The sequence below is a fragment of the Corvus hawaiiensis genome, chromosome 1 (genome assembly GCF_020740725.1).
Source record: "Corvus hawaiiensis isolate bCorHaw1 chromosome 1, bCorHaw1.pri.cur, whole genome shotgun sequence".
Classification (NCBI taxonomy): domain Eukaryota; kingdom Metazoa; phylum Chordata; class Aves; order Passeriformes; family Corvidae; genus Corvus; species Corvus hawaiiensis.
The window spans coordinates 481,691-500,610 of record NC_063213.1 but is presented as its reverse complement, the minus strand read 5'-3'; the positions used below and the strand labels follow the sequence as shown (position 1 = coordinate 500,610).

General features: G+C 68.8%; 2 protein-coding genes and 2 non-coding genes across 21 annotated transcripts; all 4 read right to left on the bottom strand.

Moving 5' to 3' along the window:
• Window positions 1-644: 644 nt before the first annotated feature.
• On the bottom strand, window positions 645-9,071 carry NACAD (NAC alpha domain containing). Of its 17 annotated transcripts, none has more exons than XM_048297520.1 (10): window positions 8,950-9,071; window positions 4,209-6,769; window positions 2,699-4,055; window positions 2,252-2,428; window positions 2,076-2,164; window positions 1,917-2,000; window positions 1,453-1,599; window positions 1,249-1,380; window positions 904-1,026; window positions 645-786 (listed from the first exon to the last, which is right to left on the bottom strand). In XM_048297520.1, the coding sequence occupies exons 1-10, from the start codon at window positions 8,969-8,971 to the stop codon at window positions 772-774; spliced, it is 4,707 nt and encodes a 1,568-aa protein (XP_048153477.1). In that variant the 5' UTR covers window positions 8,972-9,071; the 3' UTR covers window positions 645-771. The 17 variants fall into 17 exon arrangements, with proteins under 17 accessions (XP_048153477.1, XP_048153057.1, XP_048153713.1 ...); XM_048297100.1 differs by having other exon boundaries at window positions 2,699-4,217; window positions 4,266-6,769; XM_048297756.1 differs by having other exon boundaries at window positions 4,266-6,769.
• A 1,603-nt stretch (window positions 9,072-10,674) lies between these two features.
• On the bottom strand, window positions 10,675-18,703 carry TBRG4 (transforming growth factor beta regulator 4). 2 transcript variants are annotated; one of them, XM_048301155.1, is made up of 11 exons: window positions 18,643-18,703; window positions 17,523-17,904; window positions 16,267-16,581; window positions 15,623-15,794; window positions 14,943-15,100; window positions 14,170-14,280; window positions 13,628-13,772; window positions 12,871-13,128; window positions 12,233-12,344; window positions 11,813-11,927; window positions 10,675-11,047 (listed from the first exon to the last, which is right to left on the bottom strand). In XM_048301155.1, the coding sequence occupies exons 2-11, from the start codon at window positions 17,868-17,870 to the stop codon at window positions 10,922-10,924; spliced, it is 1,860 nt and encodes a 619-aa protein (XP_048157112.1). In that variant the 5' UTR covers window positions 17,871-17,904; window positions 18,643-18,703; the 3' UTR covers window positions 10,675-10,921. The 2 variants fall into 2 exon arrangements, with proteins under 2 accessions (XP_048157112.1, XP_048157208.1); XM_048301251.1 differs by lacking the exon at window positions 18,643-18,703 and having other exon boundaries at window positions 17,523-17,938.
• Window positions 12,416-12,548, bottom strand: LOC125335676. The gene has a single exon (XR_007207516.1). It is a non-coding gene; the product is annotated as a small nucleolar RNA SNORA5 (small nucleolar RNA).
• Window positions 13,379-13,512, bottom strand: LOC125335672. The gene has a single exon (XR_007207515.1). It is a non-coding gene; the product is annotated as a small nucleolar RNA SNORA5 (small nucleolar RNA).
• Window positions 18,704-18,920: the final 217 nt, after the last annotated feature.

Below are 18,920 nucleotides of genomic sequence, written 5' to 3'. Positions count from 1 at the left end.
CCCCACAGCCATACCCAGGGGGTCCTGTCCCTTCCCCCCCTCTGGAGTCAGACGCTGACTCAGCAGTTTGGGGATCCAGCACATTCCAGAGGCCTCGGCCCCAAATCCCCCCCAGTGCCTGTAACCCCTCTGCCCCCAGCACTGCCCACACTGGGGTGTCCCCCCACACCATGACCCCACCAGTGTCTCCCCTCATCCTTCCTGGTGACCCCCTCTTCTTCCAGGGCTCTCCCAACCCCTCCTCCCTCTGGAATTCAGGTGTCCCGGGAGCTGAGGCACCCCCAGAGACTCACCTGGGGGACACACGGGGGAGTGTCCCCTTCCACAGCCCTTCCCATTCCAACACCAAGAAAATGGAGAGCAGGAGGGGATCCCAGGGACTTGGGGATAGAGCTCCATCCCTTCCCAGCCCTTGGAGCTGGGGGGCTTCATTCCCATCCCAGGTCTCTGCCACCCCCCAAATCTGGAGGGGAGGGGGTGTCCCTGATCCCCAGTGATGCTGGGGGCACTCTGGGGTGCTGCCTCTCCCCCAAAACCTGTCCTTCCACTTCCCCCATCCCAGTGACACCCCCAGGCGCTGCCCCCCATCCCCCTGCTGGGAAAGGGGCTCCCCAACCTCCCAAAATCAGGCCTGGGAGGCAAGGTGCGATCCAAGGGGTGCAGGAGGCCTTTATTGAGCAGTCCAGGGGGCCAGGAGGAGGATGGGGGCAGGAGGAAGGACGTGGGGGGGGCTCTGTGCATCTATACAGGGGGCCGGGACACTCCCGGCCGCTACATGGTCAGTTCCTGCGGGAGAGAGCAGAGTCGGGAATTCCGGGATCAGCCCCAATTCCCGCTGAGAAAAGGGGGGGTCACAGCCCCAGTTCCTGCTGGGAAAAGGGGGGGTCACAGCCCCCCACTCACCATGATGGCGTTGACGATGTCGTTGTTGTTGTGCCGCAGCGCTCGCACGGCCTTGGGCCGTGACACGTTGGCCTGGGCCATCACCAGCTCGATGTCCCGCACCTCCAGCCCCGTCTCGTCCACCTGGGAGGGGCCACAGTGCTGCCAAACCCCCCCAGGGCACACACCCAGCCCTGACCCCCAGGGACCCCTGTGCACCCCCTCCCCGCCCACAGAACCTGGGCCTGAGCCATCCCCAGCTCAGCACCCTGCACCTCCAGCCCCGTCCCATCCACCCCACGGGGTCACAGCACTGTCACCCCCCCATGGCACCCCCGGGGGCACTCGGAGCCCCCCAGCACTCACCTCCTCCTCCTCCTCGCTCTCCTCCTTGATGGCCAGGGCAGGTGCAGCGTCGGTCACGAGTGCCGAGTGCTCCAGGGGCACCTTGAACTTCTCAGCCGCCGCCTTGTGCACTTGCTGGGACAGGTCCTCGATCTGGGGGGGAACACGGGGTCAGCACAGCCGCCCCCGAGCCAGGGCCTCCCCCCCAAAGCCCCCCGAGCCCACCTTGGCCTCCCCGAAGACGATGTAGATGTCGGACACGGGGCTCTTGAAGACGTCGGGTTTGGAAATGACGAACAGGATGTTCTTGGATTTGCGGATGGTGATACGGGTGACACCGTGGATCTGCCGCAGCCCCAGCTTGGACATGGCCTGGGGGGCCGGGGGGCACAGGGTGACCCCTGCACCCTGGCACGGCAGCCTGGGGGGATCCAGCCCCCCATAGCACCCCAAATCCCCGGGATAACAGGGACACCAGAGATGGGGGATGTTGTCTCAGCACGGCCAGGATGGGTCCCCCCCCCAGCCCACAATGGGGACCCCGAGTCCCATCCCAGCGTTGCCCAGAGACCCCCCAGAGTGCGGACCTGACCCTCAACACCCCAGGACTGACCCCCTCCCCAAGCCCTGGGATGGGACAGGGACGCCAAACCCAGTGGGACACCCCCAGCCCCCCAAGAACCCCCCACCTTCCGGGCCTTCTTCTCGCTGCGGCTCTGCTTGGCTTTGCTGAGCGGTTCCTCTCCGGGGCCGAGGGCGTGGCCGAGGGGCACCTGCCGACAGGGGGGGGTCAGCGGGGTCCCCACACCCTGGGGGCCCCCACCACCCCCGACCCCCCAAAACCCCACCTGGGGCTGGGCAGGGGGCGGCTCCGAGCCCTCGGGTTCCTCCAGCTCCGGGATGGACTCGTCGTTGCTCTCAGACTCGTTCCCGGACCCTGTGCAGAGCGGGGGGGGGGGAGAGGGGGTGAGAGGGGCTCCCCAGACCCCCCGAAGACGGGGGTACCCCACGGGACGCCCCTCACCTCGATGGTTGGGCTGGCAGCGCTGGGGGGCCGGGGGGGGCCGGGGGGCCTCAGCCTCGCTGGACGAGCTCGACTCCGACTGCAGAGACCCCCGGGGGGCGGCCCGGCCCCCCCCAGCCCCTGGGCCCCCTGCCCGGCCCCGGGGCTCCGGCTCCTTCTGCGAGGAGGGCTGGGGGGCTGTGAGGGCAGAGGGGCTGAGCTGGGGAGTCCCCAAAACCCTTCGGGGGGCGCAGCCCCTCCTGCTCACCCCTGTCGCCCACCCTGGCACCCCCCAACGGCACCCCCAGCCCCCCCGAAACACCCCATGGCAAGGGAGGAGGGCCTGAGCTGGTGGTGCCCCCCAAAACCCCCCCATCCGGCTGAACCCACCCAGGACCCCCCGGAGTCCCCCCATGGGCGGTGCCCACCCCGGTCCCACAGCCACGGGGGGTTTGGGGGCCCTCTTACCTTCGAGGTGCTTCCTGGAGAGGGGCAGCCCCGGGGGGGGCTCCTGGCTGCGGGGGGCCCGGGGGGGGCTCGGGGCCAGCGGGGCCGGCGTGGCGGGAGGAGGCACTTGGCTGAGTTTGGGGGGCGCAGGGCGGGGGGGCTCGGGAGGAGGCCCCGGCTGAGCCCCCGCAGCTGGCAGAGGGCCGGGTGCGACCCCCGCCACGGCCTCCTCTTCCTCCTGCTGCTCGGGGGGGGCCGCGGGGGGGCCCGGGGGACTTGGGGGGACTTTGGCATCGGTGCCCCCTGCAGCGTGGCCGGGGGGCTCAGGGCCCGGCCGGGGGGTGGGCGGCTCCTGCAGGGCGGGGGGCAGGGCCCCCGGGGCCCCCCGGAGCGGGGCGGTGACAGCCGGCCCGGCCCCGCGCCCCGAAAAGGCACCGGGTGGTGGGAGCAGTTCGGGGGGGGCCGGGGGGATCCCCACAAACACCTCCCGCTCCGAGGCCGTGAACTGCGGCGAGGGGGGCACGGGGGCCGCATCCTCATCCTCTTCTTCCTCCTCCTCGGGCTCTCCGCGGGGCTCGGGGGGGCGCGGGGGGGTCTCTCCGGCGCTGCCCTCGGGGGCGGTGACGAAGCTGGAGGCGGTGCGGGAGCGCGACGTGTCCGGCAGCTCCGGGGACAAAGCCTTGGGCGAGGCGGTGGCCGCGTGCTCCGACTCCTCAGGGACATCCCCAGGGGGCTGTGACAGCGTCCCCTGTGCCAGGGGACACGGGGGGACAGCTGAGGACTCTTGGGATGGGGCCACCCCGGCTGCCAGAGCCACGGGGGACACGGCCCGGGGAGGGGGACATGGGGCAGGAGCAGCGGCCGGGGGGCTGGGGGTCACCGGGTGGGTGGCCATGGTGTCTATTGGGCTGGGAGTCGCTGCGTCAGTGGTCACGGTGGCCGTCTCATCGCGGGGGGTTGGTATCACCGGTGTCACCGGTGTGGTATCCGTGGTGTCCGCCACGCTTGGGGTCACTGGGGCGGTGTCTGTGGTGTCCAACAGGGCAGGTGTCACCGATGTCACCAGGTCGATGGCTACAGTGTCCCTCTCATCCAGGGGTGGTGGCGTCACTGATGTCACCAGGTTGGTGGCTGCAGCGGCCATCAGGGTGGGTGTCACTGATGCCACCAAGTCAATGGCCACAGCATCCTTCAGGGTGGATGTCACTGGTGTTACCAGGACAGTGTCCACAACTTCCATCTTGTCCAGCAGGCTGAGTGTCACCGGTGTCACCAGGTCAGTGGCCATGATGTCCAGCTCATCTAGTGGGCTTGGTGTCACTGGTGTCACCAGGTCAGTGGCCACAGTGTCCGGCTCATCTGGTGGGCTTGGTGTCACCAGGTCGGTGGCCACAGCATCCGGCTCATCTGGTGGACTTGGTGTCACCAGGCTGGTGGCCATAGTGTCCGGCTCATCTGGTGGGCTTGGTGTCACAGGTGTTACCAGGCTGGTGGCCACAGCGTCCAGCTCATCTGGTGGGCTTGGTGTCACAGGTGTCACCAGGCTGGTGGCCACAGTGTCCAGCTCATCTGATGGGCTTGGTGTCACCAGGTCAGTGGCCATAGTGTCCGGCTCATCTGATGGGCTTGGTGTCACAGGTGTCACCAGGTCGGTGGCCATAGTGTCCAGCTCATCTGATGGGCTTGGTGTCACAGGTGTCACCAGGCTGGTGGCCACAGCATCCGGCTCATCTGGTGGGCTTGGTGTCACAGGTGTCACCAGGTCGGTGGCCACAGTGTCCGGCTCATCTGGTGGGCATGCTGTCACCAGGTCAGTGGCCACAGTGTCCGGCTCGTCTGGTGGGCTTGCTGTCACCAGGCTGGTGGCCACAGTGTCCGGCTCGTCTGGTGGGCTTGCTGTCACTGGTGTCACCAGGTCAGTGGCCACAGTATCTGGCTCATCTGCTGGGCTTGGTGTCACTGGTGTCACCAGGCTGGTGGCCACAGTGTCCGGTTCATCTGGTGGGCTTGGTGTCACTGGTGTCACCAGGCTGATGGCCATAGCATCCGGCTCATCTGGTGGGCTTGGTGTCACCAGGCTGGTGGCCACAGTGTCCGGCTCATCTGGTGGGCTTGGTGTCACCAGGCTGGTGGCCACAGTGTCCAGCTCATCTGGTGGGCTTGGTGTCACCAGGCTGGTGGCCACAGTGTCTGGCTCATCTGGTGGGCTTGGTGTCACCAGGCTGGTGGCCATAGTGTCCAGCTCATCTGGGGGGCTTGGTGTCACCAGTGTCACTGCATCAGTGGCTGCAGCATCTGACGGGCTGGGTGCCATCAGGCTGGTAGCTGTGCTGTCCATCAGGCTGGGTGTCACCACATCAGTGTCTGCAGTGTCTGGCTCATCCAGTGGGCTTGGTGTCCCTGGTGTCACCATGTCAGTGGCCACAGTGTCCGGCTCATCAGACGGGCTGGGTGTCACTGGGCTGGTGGCTGCAGTGTCCATCTCGTCCAGTGGGGTTGGTATCACTGGTGACACCAGGTCCGTGTACACTGTGTCCATCAGGCTGGGTGTCACTGGTGTCACCACATTATTGGCTGCAGTGTCCATCTCATCCAGGGGGGTCGGTGTCACTGATGTGCCCAAGCTGGGGGCTGCAGAGTCCAGCTCGCTGTGGCCATCAGCTGTCCCAGTGCTGAGCTCAATGTCATTGTCACCATCACTGTCACCCCCAGGGCCGTCCTGGGGCTCCCCATTGGCCCCCCCCAGCTGGTGGCTCTGGGGGTCCCCGGCACAGAGCAGCCGGGGGACAGGGCCAGTCACTGGCAGCTCTGGGCAAGGTCCCTGTCCCGGCGCCGCTCCAGAACCTTCTGTCGCTGCCAGCTCCTCGGGGGGCTCCGGCGGGGGCCACGCCCCCGTGATGGTGACAAAGGCGTCGCCGTCCAGCTCTGCGTCCCCTCCAGGGGGTGCCAGGGGTGTCCCCAAAGATCCGGGAGCCGTGTCCTGGCCCGGGGGGTGACACGGGGACCCGGCATGGAGGTGGAGCTCGACGCCGGCGGGGCCGAGGAGTGCCGGGGGGGTGCCCGGGAGTGTCCCCGTGTCCCCCGCGTGCCGCTCGGTGCCGTAGAGCCGCTCGTCCTCGTCCCCGTCGTAAGCGGCCGAGTCCGAGGAGGCGTCGGTGTCGTCGCGGAAGGCGAAAGCCTCGTCCCCGCCCTCGGGGATGGAGCTCTCGGACAGCGAGCGCAGGAAGGACGCCGAGGTGCTGCCTTCGTCCTCCTCGTCCTCCTCCTCGGCGGGGGCCCGGGGCGAGATCTCCACGGCCTCGGCCTGGAAGAGGAGGCTGCCGCGGAACGGGAGCAGCGCCGCCGGGATCAGCCCCGAGCCCTCGTCCTCGTCCTCATCCTCCTCCTCCTCCTCCTCCGGCGTCTGCCCATCCTCATCATCATCCTCCTCATCGTCCGCACAGCCCGGCAGGGCGAAGGGGCCGTCTTCGTCATCATCCTCCTCCTCCTCCTCCTCGGGGGACAGTGGGGGGAAGGCCGGGGGGTCCCCCAGGCCGGGGGGCAGCACCAGGGCCCCCCCCAGACCTTCAGCCTCGCCCTCAGCCTCGCCCAGGCCTTCAGCCTCGGCCGCCAGGTTGGGGGAGCAGGACGGGGAGGTGCTGGCCGTGCCCGAGGAGCCCCAGCTGCCGCCCTCGGCCGTCATGTAAGACCCCGAGGGGGACGTGGGGGGCGAGCACAGCCCCTCGCTGTCCCCGTCCGTCGGCTCCTCGTGGGGGGGCGGCCGCACCCCCCCCGCCCGCACCGGCGTCGAGGGGGCCGTGAAGAACAGCTCGGGGTCCAGCGCGGGGGGGCGGCCCGGGGGGGGCTCCTTGGGGGGCGCGGGGAAGGGGCAAGGCACGGGGGGCCCCCCCCGAGGCTCGGGCGGGGGGCAGCGCGTCTCCTCCCCCATCACAATGCGGGTATCCAGCGGGTCCGCGGGCGGGGGCGGCCGGCAGGGAGAGCCGGGGGGGGCGGCGGCGGCGGGGCCGGGGTCACAGCTGGCCCCCTCGGGCGGGGGACGAGCCTCTTCCTTGGCCGGCATCGGCGGGGGGATCGCAGGCATCGGCGGGGGGGCTGCGGAGAGAGGGGACACCCCTGAGCGCCACAGCCCCCCCAGAGTCACCACGGAGAGAGGGGATACCCCTGAGCGCCACAGCCCCCCCAGAGTCACCACGGAGAGAGGGGACACCCCTAAGTGCCACCCCCCCACTCCAGGGTCATCCCGTGACGGTGGAAGGGGGGACACCGTGGGCACTGCCCTGGGGGCGGGCTAGTGTCACTCCCACCCATCCGGGAGTGGGAGAACAGGGTGACCCCACCCAGAGCACCTGGGGGGTCCCCACAAGTCTGGTGAAACTGGGGGGCACCAGCAGCCCCCGTCCCCACACCCCTCTCTGAGGGGCGCACGAGGTTGCAGCCGCAGCAAGGCGGGACCCCAACCCAGACCCCTCCACACGCACAGAACCCCCCCCGGGCGGGGGGCGCACCCCCCTTACAGCCACCCCGGGCGCCCCGCGTCCGCACCCCGCACCGAGTTTGGGGGTGCTCAGCCCTGCACTGCCCACCCCTACCCCAAAAAACACCCGAGACCCCCCCTCCATCACCTGGGCCCCTCCCTCCGCTACCTGAGCCCCCTGGGGATGGATCCATGGGGCGGGAGCGGTCGGACCCGCGGTCACCCCCGGCCCCTCCTGCAGCACCGACCCCCCCCCCCCCCACCCCGGGCGTTATAAACGGGGGGGGGGGGGGCGGGGCCGGCGCGGGGGGAGCCGGGAGGGGGCGGGGCCCGCGGGGGTATTTGCGGGGCAGGTGCCGCTACTCCCCCCCCCAGTCTGAAATGGTTTAGTCCAGCGCACAACCCCCCCCCCCCCGCCCCCCACCACGTGCTAGGGACCCCTGAAAGGCTCATTGAGGGGGGGTCCCGTCCCCCCTCCCACCCCCGGTGCCGTTTTGGGGGTGACTCTGCCCTGTAATGGGGGGGGGGGCTGCTGGGATCCCCGTAATTCAGCGTTTCCGTGCCTGGCCGCGGCCGCCCCACACCTTGGGGGGTGTTTTGGGGTCCCCTCTGCTCACCCTGGAGGGCACGCCCTGACCCCCCCTGTACAAACCGGACCCTCACCCCCTTTCTCGGGGACCCCCAGACTCAGCTCTGTGGGGGGCACTGAGGCACAGGGGGAGGGTGACACTGGGGTGTGTCCCTCTCCTTGCCCCCGCTGTCCCCAGCCCCTCAGGAAGGTGCGGATGACCCCAGGGATTTCTCCCGGCTGTCCCCAGCCCGCCCTACACGTGACAGTGGCCCCCAGGGACACTGGTGTGGGGTGACCTTGGGCTGTGCCTCAGTTTCCCACCCCGGGGGTGGGATGGTGCTGGGAGTGGGGCGACGCTCAGCCCCCCAGTCCCACCAGCACCTCCCAGTACGGGGGGGACACAACCCGATACCGACCCCCGCTGGGGCTCCTGGGGGTGAGGGGGTGACCCCGAAGCGGGGTCCCCAAAGTCTCCCGTGCCCCGCCCCGGAGCCCCCCGGTTGTGCCGGGCCCGGAGCCCCGGGCGGTGGCGGCTGCCGAGAGTCGCGGCCGGGCCGCGTATCCCGCTCCATCCTCATCCTCCGGCTCCGTCATTCCTGCTCTGTCCCTCATTCCCCCGCTCCATCCTCATCCTCCGTCTCTGCCCTTCATCCCCCGGCTCCATCCCCATCCCTCCTGCTCTGTCGTCCGTCGCTCCCGCTCCATCCTCATCCTCCGGCTCCATCATTGCGCCTCTGTCCTTCATCCCCCACCTCGACCCTCCTTCCTTCTACTCCATCCTCATCCTCCCATCCTGCACCCCTACCTGCTCCGTCCTTCATCCCCCTGCTCCATCCCCCTGCTCCATCCTCATTCCTTCGCCCCTCAGCCCTCCATCACTCCCGCTCTGCCTTTCATCGCTCCATCTCCATCCTGATGGCTCCGGCTCCCTCCTCCCTGCTCCGTCCTTCATCCCCCTGCTCCATCCTCCTGCTCCATCCTCATCCTCCTGCTCCGTCCTTTCCGCTCCGTCCTTCATCCTTCCGGCTCCGTCCTTCGTCCCCCTGCTCCATCCTCATCGCCCCGTTCCATTCCCATTCTCCGGCTCCATCCCCCCGCTCCGTCTTTCATCCCTCTATCCCGCACCCCCCATCCCTCCGCTTCCATTCTTCCCGCTCCCTCCTCACCTCCCCTTCCCTCCCGCTCCCTCCTCATCCTCCCGCTCCATCCGCGCCCCCCCGGCCTCACCTGCCTCCGCTCCCTCCGGCATCCCGTTCTCCTTCTCCGATCCGCCCCCCCCGGCGGGTTTCAGGGATTCTCCGGGCTCGGCGCTGCCCGCGGCCCCCCCCGGCCCGGCCCCCCCCGCTCCCCCCGCTCGGCTCGGCCGGGCGGACGCGGCTGCGGCGGCGGCGCCGGAGCATCAGCGGGGCTGGGGCGGGGGCGGGGGGGGCGCGGGGGGGCCCGGCCCGGCTGATGTCAGCGGGAATTGTGTCCCGCCCGGCCCCGGCTCTGTCGCGATAGAGGGTTTGTGCCAGAGGGCGCGGGGCGGGCGCCAGGCGCTGCGGCGGGGGGGGGCCCGGGCCCACCCAGCGCTTGCATCAGCTCCGGGGGGGGGGCGCGAGGGCGGGGCCCGGCCTCAGTTTCCCCCACTTTGTCCCTTAAAAAAGGGGGATGATCATCCCGCGGTGTCCTGGGGGGAACGGGGGCGGGAGACACAGGGCGGAGCCCCCCCAAAAGCGTCTGCGCGGGTGCGGTGACACCAGAGATGGGGGCGCGGGGGGGGGCCCAGCCTCATTTTCCCCTCCCGGAGTGGGACTTTGTCCCTTAAAAAGGGGGGATGAGTATCCCGAGGTGCCCTGGCTGGATTAGGGTGGGGGGAACACAGGGCGGAGCCCCTCCAAAAGCGTCTGCGCGGGTGCGGTGACACCGGTGGGGGGAGGGAAGGAGCCGCGTGTCCCCTCCCGCGTGTCCCCGGAGCACCGGCGGTGCAGGATGAGGGCGGGCATTGTCCCCCCCGGGCTGGCCGTGCCCGCGCTGCCGGTGCCAGGCACAGCCCCGAACGGTGACTCAGCAGCTCCCGGCCCCGCCGTGTCCCCCCCGTCACCGTGTGTCCCCCCCCAGCCGGGCCGTGTCCCCCTCCCGGGGGGCCGGAGGGGTCGCGGAGCCAGGTGGCCGCCAATCCGTCCCCAAAGCCCCTCCTAGCCCCTGTGCGTCACCCCCAGGGCTGTCCTGAGCCACCTGGTGTCCCCCCCACCCCGGTGCGGGGACTCGCGGCCTGAGGGACACGGGGACACCGGGGGGGCTCCGGCCGGGACGTGACCCCCCCCAGTCAGAGACACCCCCAAACCACGGAGTCCCCGGTGCCCGCTCCCGCTGCTCCCCCGCCCAGCGCCAGCCCTAGCCCCAGTCCCTCCCGGGGACAATCCCGGGATAATCGGGAATAAAGGCCGGTGGCTCCTGATCCCGATCCCGGCTCAGACCGGCGGCCCCGGGCACAGGGCTGGGGGGCACGGGGGGCGCGGGCACAGCCACGTGCCACCAACACCGATGGCACCTGACCCCACTGTCACCCACCCACAGTGTCACCCAACTCGCATGGCACCCATTCCCACTGTCACCCAGCACTGATGTCACCCGGCCCCAATGTCACCTGTCCCTGAGATCTCCCAGCTCCAAAGTCACCTGGCTCCAATGTCACCTGGCCATGATGCCAACGAGCCCCTGTGCCACCCACCCTAGATGTCACCTGGTGCCAATGACACCTGGCACCGATGCCACCCAGCTCCAATTCCACCTGGCACTGATGGCAACCGTCCCTAATGTCGTGTCTCCACTGCCACCCATCCCCAATGTCCCCTATGACACCCATCCCCAATGTCATGTCCCAAATGCCACTGTCCCCAGCGTTACCCATCCCCAGTGTCATTTATCCACAGTGTCACCTGTCCCCTGTGCCACCATGCCCAGCCACCATCCCTGTACAGTTTTGGGTTTATTTGAGCTGTTTGTAACACGGAGCAGCAACGCTGGAGCCACGTGGAGACACCGGGACCTTGCTGTGGTGACGTGCCCACCGGGGCACAGCGACCTGGTGACGTGACCACCTCGCTGTGGTGACGTGGCCACCTGGGCTCAGCAGCTGGGCCACCTCGGTGTGGTGACCTGGTCACATTGGCACAGGGACGTGGCCAGCTGGGTGAGGTGAGGCCACGTGGGTGCGTTAGGTGGCCGTGTCAGTGGCCATGTCACCTGCCGTGTCACTGGCCAGGGCCTTGGCCACCTTGTCCTTGAGGTAGGCCACGCGCTGCCGCTCCAGCTTCAGCTCCAGGAACTCGTAGTGGGGCACCTGCAGGGGGACAGGGACGTGGCAGCGGCCCAGGGGGTCCCAGCTGTGTCCCCTCCTGTCCTAGGCCTGGCTGTCCCGTGGCACCCACCTGGGAGGGTCTCAACACCGATCTGGGGTCCCGGTGCCCACCCAGGTGTGACAGTGACACTGCCAGGGGAGTGACAGTGACCCTGGGGGGTGACACGTGACTGTCACACTCCCCCCTGGGCTATAATTACCCCCAGGGGTTAATCCTGGATGGCCCCACAGGATCAGCTCGTCTGTGTCACCTCCCTGTCACCCCTGTCCCTCCCCCGGCACCTGGCAGGTGGCCCGGGGGGATCACGGTGGCTCATCCCTGCTGAGCCCCGGGCTGGGGGGAGCTGGCAGCCCCCCAGGAGGTGTCAGTGCCGCCATCCCGATGGAGCCAGGTGTGCCCAGCTGTGCCAGGGGGACAGTGGCACCTGGCTGGTGTCACCAGGGTGGCCACAGGCACAGGGACCGCCCCCTGGGCTGGCCACAGGTGAGGCCACACCTGAGTCCTGGGGGCACCTCACAGGATGGGGGCTGGGCTCTGCTCCCAAGAGGGAGGTTCAGGTGGGATTTTGGGAATACCTGGGGAATATTTTTGGGAATATTTCTCCTGGAAAGGGCTGGGAGGGCTCAAGTGCCACGCAGACGTGTCACCCGGAGCCAGGGTCAGTGGTGGCCCACGCAGTGCTGGGGACACCCAGGTGGCCTCAGGGGTGCCTCCCCACCCGGAATTCCAGCATTCCCAGCGCTCACCTCAGCCAGCAGGAACCCGGCTGCTCGCAGGTGCCTGCGGGCCATGGAGCCCCGGCCCAGCAGCTCCCGGCCCCGCGAGCTGAACTGCGGGAACTCCCAGCGCAGCACGGCCACCCTGGGGACAGGGGACAGGGGGCTGACCATGGGCAGCACCTGGAGCCCCCAGACCCCAGCCCTGGCTGAGCTGTGCCCCTCCTATCACCTCCTGGCCCCCTCTCTTCCTGTCCTGTCCCCTTCTTGTCCCCCTTCTGTCCCCATCCCACGTCCCCTCCTCTCCCTCTCCTGCCACCTCTTCTCCCCCACAGACCATTTCTATCTCCCCCTTCCTCATCCCCTCCCTGTCCCCTCCTGTCCCCATCCTCTCCCCTCTACTGTCTCCCCCTATCCCCCACCTCGGGGGACCCTCCTGTCCCCACCCACCTCCTGGCCCCCGGTGGCAGTGGCTTTGTCCCCTCGGAGCAGGGCAGGTGGGGGGCAGTGAAGTCCCTCACGGGCAGAGGTTTGTTGTCACTGTCCAGCACCGCCTCGGCGTCTGCGGGGACAGAGGGGACACGAGGACTCAGAGCCACCCAGGGGCTCTCCTGAGCACACCCTGGGAAGGGCACGTGTCCGTGGGGATCTGTCTGCCCAGGTCCCACGGGAGGGGACAGGGACACGCAGAGCACGGAGGTTGCTGTGGCAGCCGGTGGCCGGTCCCCGACACTGGGGGACAGGGACCGAATTTGACTGGGCTGCAAGGGGGTGGTGGGGGTGGCAGGGGTCTGACAGAGCCAGGAAGGTGACAGGGTGGGTGACAGGGCTGGGGTGGGCTGGAGGGTGACAGGGGAAAGTGACAGGGCAGTGGGTACCGGGGGGTGCCCAAGGAAGGTGACGGGAAGGTGACACAGCTCTGAGTACCTGGGAATGCCTGGAGCTGGGGGGTGACAGGAAGGTGACAGGGCTGGGGGGGCTGGGGGTCACAGGGGAAGGCAGCAGGAGTGGGGGGTGCCCAGGGTGGGTGCCAGGGCCAGGGGTGGCAGTGGAAGGTGCCCAGGCAGGTTGCAGCAGGCGGCACTCACCGATGTCCCAGCCGTACACCGTGCTCACGTTGTGCCGGATGAGGTCAGGGCCCCCCAGTGCCCCCGGCAGCGCCTCCCGCAGCCCCCGCTGCAAGGGGGTGGCCTTCTCCCTCTCCTTGTCCTTGTCCCTGTCCCCGTCCCCCCCCAGCACCTCGGGGGGCAGGAAGGGCCCCTGGTAGCCCGGGGCCTCCAGCCTGGCCGTGGCGTTGATGTGCAGCAGCTTCAGCCAGGAGCTCTGTGCCCGCGGGGAGGTGTCACCTGTGGGACAGGTGGGGACACGCTCAGGTGACACCCATGGGACACAGGAATGGCCCCAGGTGGCGCCAGGGAATGTTCAGGTGGGATTTGGGGAATACTCCTCCCGGAAGGGGCTGTCCAGCCCCGGTGGGTTTATCAGCCATGGGGATGTGATGTGACACCGGGGACATCGTTTGTGTCCCCAGGGCTGCAGGAACAGGGGAACTCCAGCAGCTGAGAGGCCCCTCCCAGCCCCAGGCACTCCCAGATCCCATGTCTCCGGTGGGATTCACCCCCCGGGTCCCACGGGAGGGGACACGGGGCACGTGGCCACGGAGGTTGCTGTGGCAGCCGGTGGCCGGTCCCCGCCATGGGGGGACAGGGACCGAATTTGACTGGGCTGCACTTGCCCAGCACCTGCCATAGGTGACCCCAGGCCACCCCCCGGGGCCGGAGTTCCCGTCCCATCCCCGATCCCAGCGCGGGCTCGGTCGGTCCCGTTCCGCTGTCCGGGGCTCACCTCGGAGGCGGGCCTGGAACTCCGGGGACAGCACCTGGCGCAGGTGGGGGGGCCGGGCCTGCTGCAGGACACACAGCGACCACACCACGTCCGTCAGCAGGTGCGTGTCCAGCTGCTGCTCCTGCCCCTGCAGCTGCTCGTGGACCTGGGACAGGGGACACATGGAGCCGAGCTCGACCGGCCGTGCAGGCGTCCCCAGGCGTCCCCACTGTCCCCCAGGGGAGTCTGTAGGGTCCCTCTCGAGTGATCCTGTGGCCCCTCGCTCCATGGATCCAGCCATCCCACAGCCCTTTTCCCAGGGGAATGTGCCAGGGGAACACCTGTGCTCTGGGACAGGTGACAGCTGCGGGGGGGTCACCTGGAGGGGCCTCTGGGGCCTCTCCCGGTGCCAAAAGTGGGAGCTGGGAGGGATTTGGGACACCAGGACACGGGAAAACGGGCAATTCGGGGGGCTTTGGGGAAGGAATCTGTAGCTGTGGGGGGTCTCTGAGGTCCCTCCCCACCCAGACCGCTCGGGAATTCCACGATTCCAGGGACGTCACCATGGAGAAGAATTCCTCGCTGGAGCTGGGCTGGAAGTTGAGGCGGGCGAAGGACACGAGGATCCCGCACAGCTGGGTGATGGACAGCTTCTGTGCATTATCCAGGGAATACTGTGGGAAAAACGGGAATTTGGGGCTGTCCAGAACAGGGACAGGAGGGAGAGGTTGGACATATCAGCCAGAGACACCTCCCAGGTGGGAAAATGAGAGGGAGGGAATCCTGGGATTTTATCCAGGTCTGAGGGGAAGCTCTGAAATACCCCAGTATGGATGGGAAAGAGCAGGGGGATGAGCTCGGAAGGAACTGGGAAAGAACTGGGGAAGCTGGGAGAAGAGCAGCAAGGAAAAGGTTGGAACCATCAGCAGGGACCATGTCCTAGGCGGGACACCACATGTGACGGATCCCTGGGATATGAAGGATCCAGCCAAGGGAGAGTCCTGGAATATCTCCATCTGGATGGGGGACTGCGCAGAGATGAACTGGGAGTGAACTGGGATGGAACTGGAACAGCACCAGCACTCATGGCCAGAGGCTCTGGATCGAGCCAAATGCAGCAGAAAACGATCCCCGATTCCCACTGGGAAGCAGTGGCAGAGCTCCGACAGGTGAAGGGCCCTCACTACCACCCGCTCCCAGGTGACAACACTGACCAGTGAGGGGAACCTGCTCTCCCCAGCTCCTGCTGGGGAAGGTGACAACACCCCTGGACAGGAAACTGTCCCCTGCCTCCCCCATGGCCACGTGAGGTCCCCCCTTGACCCCCAGGCCTCACCTGAGCGATGGCCTCGGCGAGGGGCCGGCTGAGCCAGCGCAGGCTGGCGAAGGAGCGGGCACAGCGTGACACCTGAGCCGGGCTCAGGGTGCCCAGGTGGGGCTGCAGCTCCAGGGACAGGCGGTGCAGCACCTGCGGCTGCTGGAAGCTCAGCTTACCTGTGCCAAGGGGGGACAGCTCAGTGCACGGGGGCACCTCGGTCCTGTGCCCCCCACACCACAGGAGACAGCTGGGAATGTCACCTGGAGTGGGACGGCTCCAGGGACACCTCAGAGCCCTCCCAGTGCCTAAATGGGCTCCAGGTGAGCTGGGGAGGGACTGGGGACACCCGGAGTGATGGAATGGCCTCACACTGAGCTCTCAGGGGTTTGGGACACCTGGAATGACAGGACAGCTAGAACAGCCTCCTAGGTGACCTGGGTTTTGTACTTGGAGCACGGAGGTGACCTGCAATGCCCTGCCCCCCTGTTCCCACCCTAGGACTGGGATAACCCACTGGGGAAGAGCTGCTCAGGCTCACCTGGATTCCCCCACCCCACCTGGCTGTGAGAGGAAAGGTTTGGGACCTTGAAGACCTAGTTCCCCCCCACTGCCAGCCCAGGCAACTCCCAGCCCCGGGACAGCAACACTGACCCATGGACCTGTCCCCTCCAGGTGCCCCCCAGCAGCCCAGCACTCACTGTAGGCGAAGAGCAGGTCGGTGAGCACGGGCAGGGGCAGCTCGGCGGGTTTCTGCAGCAGGTGGTAGGACAGGGCCCGCAGCAGGGGCACGCAGCGGCGCTGCTGCAGCGCCAGCGCCAGCACCACCCGCCGCAGCTCGTCGGGGTCGAACTGCTCCGCCAGCTCCAGGGCCTGCCACGGGGACAGGGCACAGCTGAGACAGGGCACAGGCACTGAACTGCCCTGCCAGCTCCAGAGCCTGCCACGGGGACAGGGCACAGCTGAGACAGGGCACAGCTGAGACAGGGCACAGGCACTGAACTGCCCTGCCAGCTCCAGAGCCTGCCACGGGGACAGGGCACAGCTGAGACAAGGGGCAGGTGAGAGGGGATCTCATCAGGATCAAACTGCTCAGCCAGCTCCCAAGCCTGGGTGGAACAGGGGAGATGGGATTCCTCTGGGATTGAACTGCTCTGCCAGCTCCAGTGCCTGGGGCACAGGGACAGGGGACAGACACGAGACAGAGAACAGGGGGTACAGGTGACCCCAGGTGGGACCGCTGTCCCCAGGTGACCACGCCTAGCCCAGGCTGAGGGCCTGGGTCCCCCCCACTGTCACACCGTGCCAGGCGTGCCCCGCACCGTGCCCAGGCGTGCGGTCCCACCTTGTCCTCCAGGCGCTCCATGAGGGTGGGGGACAGGTGTCCCACCTTGGCCATGAGCGTCACCACCGTGCGGGTCCCCTCCAGCTCGGTCCAGCGCAGCTCCAGCTTGCGCAGCACCTCGGGCAGCAGGAGGCCGTCGGGGCCCTGCCCTGCCAGGTGCTCGGCCAGGTGCACCAGCTGCCGCAGGGGCAGGCGCCGCAGCCGCCACAGCACCTCCTGCTCCACCGAGCGCGCCGGGCGCCCGCCCCGCGCCAGCCCCAGCGCCGGCAGGCTCCGCAGCAGCTGCAGCAGCGGCGCGTTCCACACCTGGGAGATCTGGGACAGGGACAGCACTGAGACAGGGCACCAGGGCCTGTGCCACACTGGGAGATCTGCGACAGGACTGAGACAGGGCACAGGGCCTGTGCCACACTGGGAGATCAGGGACAGCACTGAGACAGGGCACCAGGGCCTGTGCCACACTGGGAGATCTGGGACAGGGACAGCACTGAGACAAGGCACCAGGGCCTGTGCCACACCTGGGAGATCTGGGACAAGACTGAGACAGGGCACCAGGGCCTGTGCCACACTGGGAGATCTGGGACAGGGACAGCACTGAGACAGGGCACAGAGCCTGTGCCACACCTGGGAGATCTGGGACAGTGACAGGACTGAGACAGGGCACCAGGGCCTGTGCCACACTGGGAGATCTGGGACAGGGACAGCACTGAGACAGGGCACAGAGCCTGTGCCACACCTGGGAGATCTGGGACAGTGACAGGACTGAGACAGGGCACCAGGGCCTGTGCCACACTGGGAGATCTGGGACAGGGACAGCACTGAGACAGGGCACAGAGCCTGTGCCACACCTGGGAGATCTGGGACAGTGACAGGACTGAGACAGGGCACCAGGGCCTGTGCCACACTGGGAGATCTGGGACAGGACTGAGACAGGGCACCAGGGCCTGTGCCACACTGCGAGGTCTGGGACAGGGACAGGTGTGGGACGGGGTAGCAGATGAGGATTTGGGGTGCTGCTCATCTACCTGTGCCACCTCCCAGGTGCCCCCTGAACACGCTGGAGTGACTCAGGCCCTGCCGCCCTGTCCCACAGGTGTGCCCTGAACGGTCAGGCACGGAGCAGAGTAAAGCAGACACCCCCAGCCCTGTCCCAGCAGTGCCTCCCAGCCGTGCCCTGAGCAGTCAGGTACTGTGTGGAGCCCCCCCTGTGCTCCCCCTCGCTTCTCACATGCGCCCAGAGCCCTGAGCCCCCTCACCTGCGCATCCACGGTGCTCAGGAGCCGCTGGAAGCGCGGGTCCCCGCGGATGCTCTCAGTGTCCAGGCGCTGCTCGCAGGCCAGGCGGGCCAGGCGGGAGATGGCCAGCGCCGCCAGGTTGCTGCTCAGCGCCGGCCCCCGGCTCACCTGCAGCAGCTCCTGGGGGTTGGACGCTCCCTGGATCAGCTCCCGGAGCTGCTGCTCCGCGCCGTCCTCGCGCGGCCGCGCCTGGGGCCCCTCGGCCCACCTGGGCGGGCAGGTGCGCAGGGCCGGGCCCGGAGGGGGCGCGGGCGGGGCCGGCGGCAGCAGCAGCCGCCGGCAGCAGCGGCGAACCAGGTGCGCGGCCATGGGGCAGCGGGGTCAGCGCCGCATCCCGGGAGAGCTGTGCGGGAACGGGAACGCTCAACAGCCCTGCCCCCGGCCCCACGGTACTCCGCCGCCATGCCCTGAACTCCCCCCGGGCCGAGCCCCCTCGATTCCGGGGGCGCTCCCCCCCCCCCGCCCATCCTCTCCACCCCTCGTCCCGGTCCCGGCCTCCCCCCATTTCTTCTTCTCCAGCCCCGCCCCGCTCCCGGCCTCCCCCCGGTCCTTCACCGGGCCTCGCTTCCCCACCCCCGGGCCCCCCGATCCCGATCCCAACCCTGGTCCTCGTCCTAGTCCCGGTCCTGACCCCGATCCCAACCCCGGTCCTGGTCCCGATCCCAACCCCGATCCTGATCCCGATCCCAACCCCGGTCCCGGTCCCGATCCCGCTCCCTCTCCCGATCCCGGTCCCGGTCCCGTTCCCACTCCCTCTCCCGCTCCCGCTCCCGTTCCCATTCCCGGCCCCGCTCTCTCTCCCTCTCCCGGTCCCGTTCCCATTCCCGATCCCGCTCTCGCTCCCGGTCCCGTTCCCATTCTCGGCCCCGCTCTCTCTCCCTCTCCCGGTCCCGTTCCCATTCCCGATCCCGCTCTCGCTCCCGGTCCCGTTCCCATTCCCGGCCCTCTCTGACCTCTCCCGCTCCCGGTCCCTCTCCCGCTCCCGCTCCCTCTCCCGCTCCCTCTCCCGGTCCCGTTCCCATTCCCGATCCCGCTCTCGCTCCCGGTCCCGGTCCCGTTCCCATTCCCGGCCCTCTCTGACCTCTCCCGCCCCGGCCCCGCGCACGGGCCGCCACCGAGGCGCGCGGTTGTGACGTCACCGCGCCGCGCCCGCTCCGTATTGGCCGCTCAGTTGCGTCATCACGCGGCGGCGGCGCCTCTTCCGGGAAGGGGCGAGAGCGCGGCCGCCATCGGCGCCGGGGTCCCCTCGGGGTGTCCCCCACAGTGTCCGTCTGGCCCTGTCCCTTCCACGGTGCCCCTCCCGCAGTGTCCTCGCGGTGTCTCCGCGCCGTCCCCGCGTCCCGGAGGAGTCCGGACCCC

Bases quoted from the DNA above. Each gene is read 5' to 3' on its own strand.
- TBRG4 (XM_048301155.1), bottom strand. From the start codon at position 17,870: ATGGCCGCGCACCTGGTTCGCCGCTGCTGCCGGCGGCTGCTGCTGCCG. The intron at 12,345-12,870 runs GTGAGTGCCGCC...CTGTCCCCGCAG, and splicing joins GGTGTACGGCTGGGACATCG to ACGCCGAGGCGGTGCTGGAC. The intron at 11,928-12,232 runs GTGGGTGGGGAC...CCCTGTCCCCAG, and splicing joins CTGCCACCGGGGGCCAGGAG to GGTGGCCGTGCTGCGCTGGG.
- NACAD (XM_048297100.1), bottom strand. From the start codon at position 8,971: ATGCCGGAGGGAGCGGAGGCAG. The intron at 6,770-8,949 runs GTGAGGCCGGGG...CTCTCTCCGCAG, and splicing joins GCCGGAGGGAGCGGAGGCAG to CCCCCCCGCCGATGCCTGCG. The intron at 4,218-4,265 runs GTGACACCAAGC...GCCACCAGCCTG, and splicing joins ACACTATGGCCACTGACCTG to GTGACACCTGTGACACCAAG.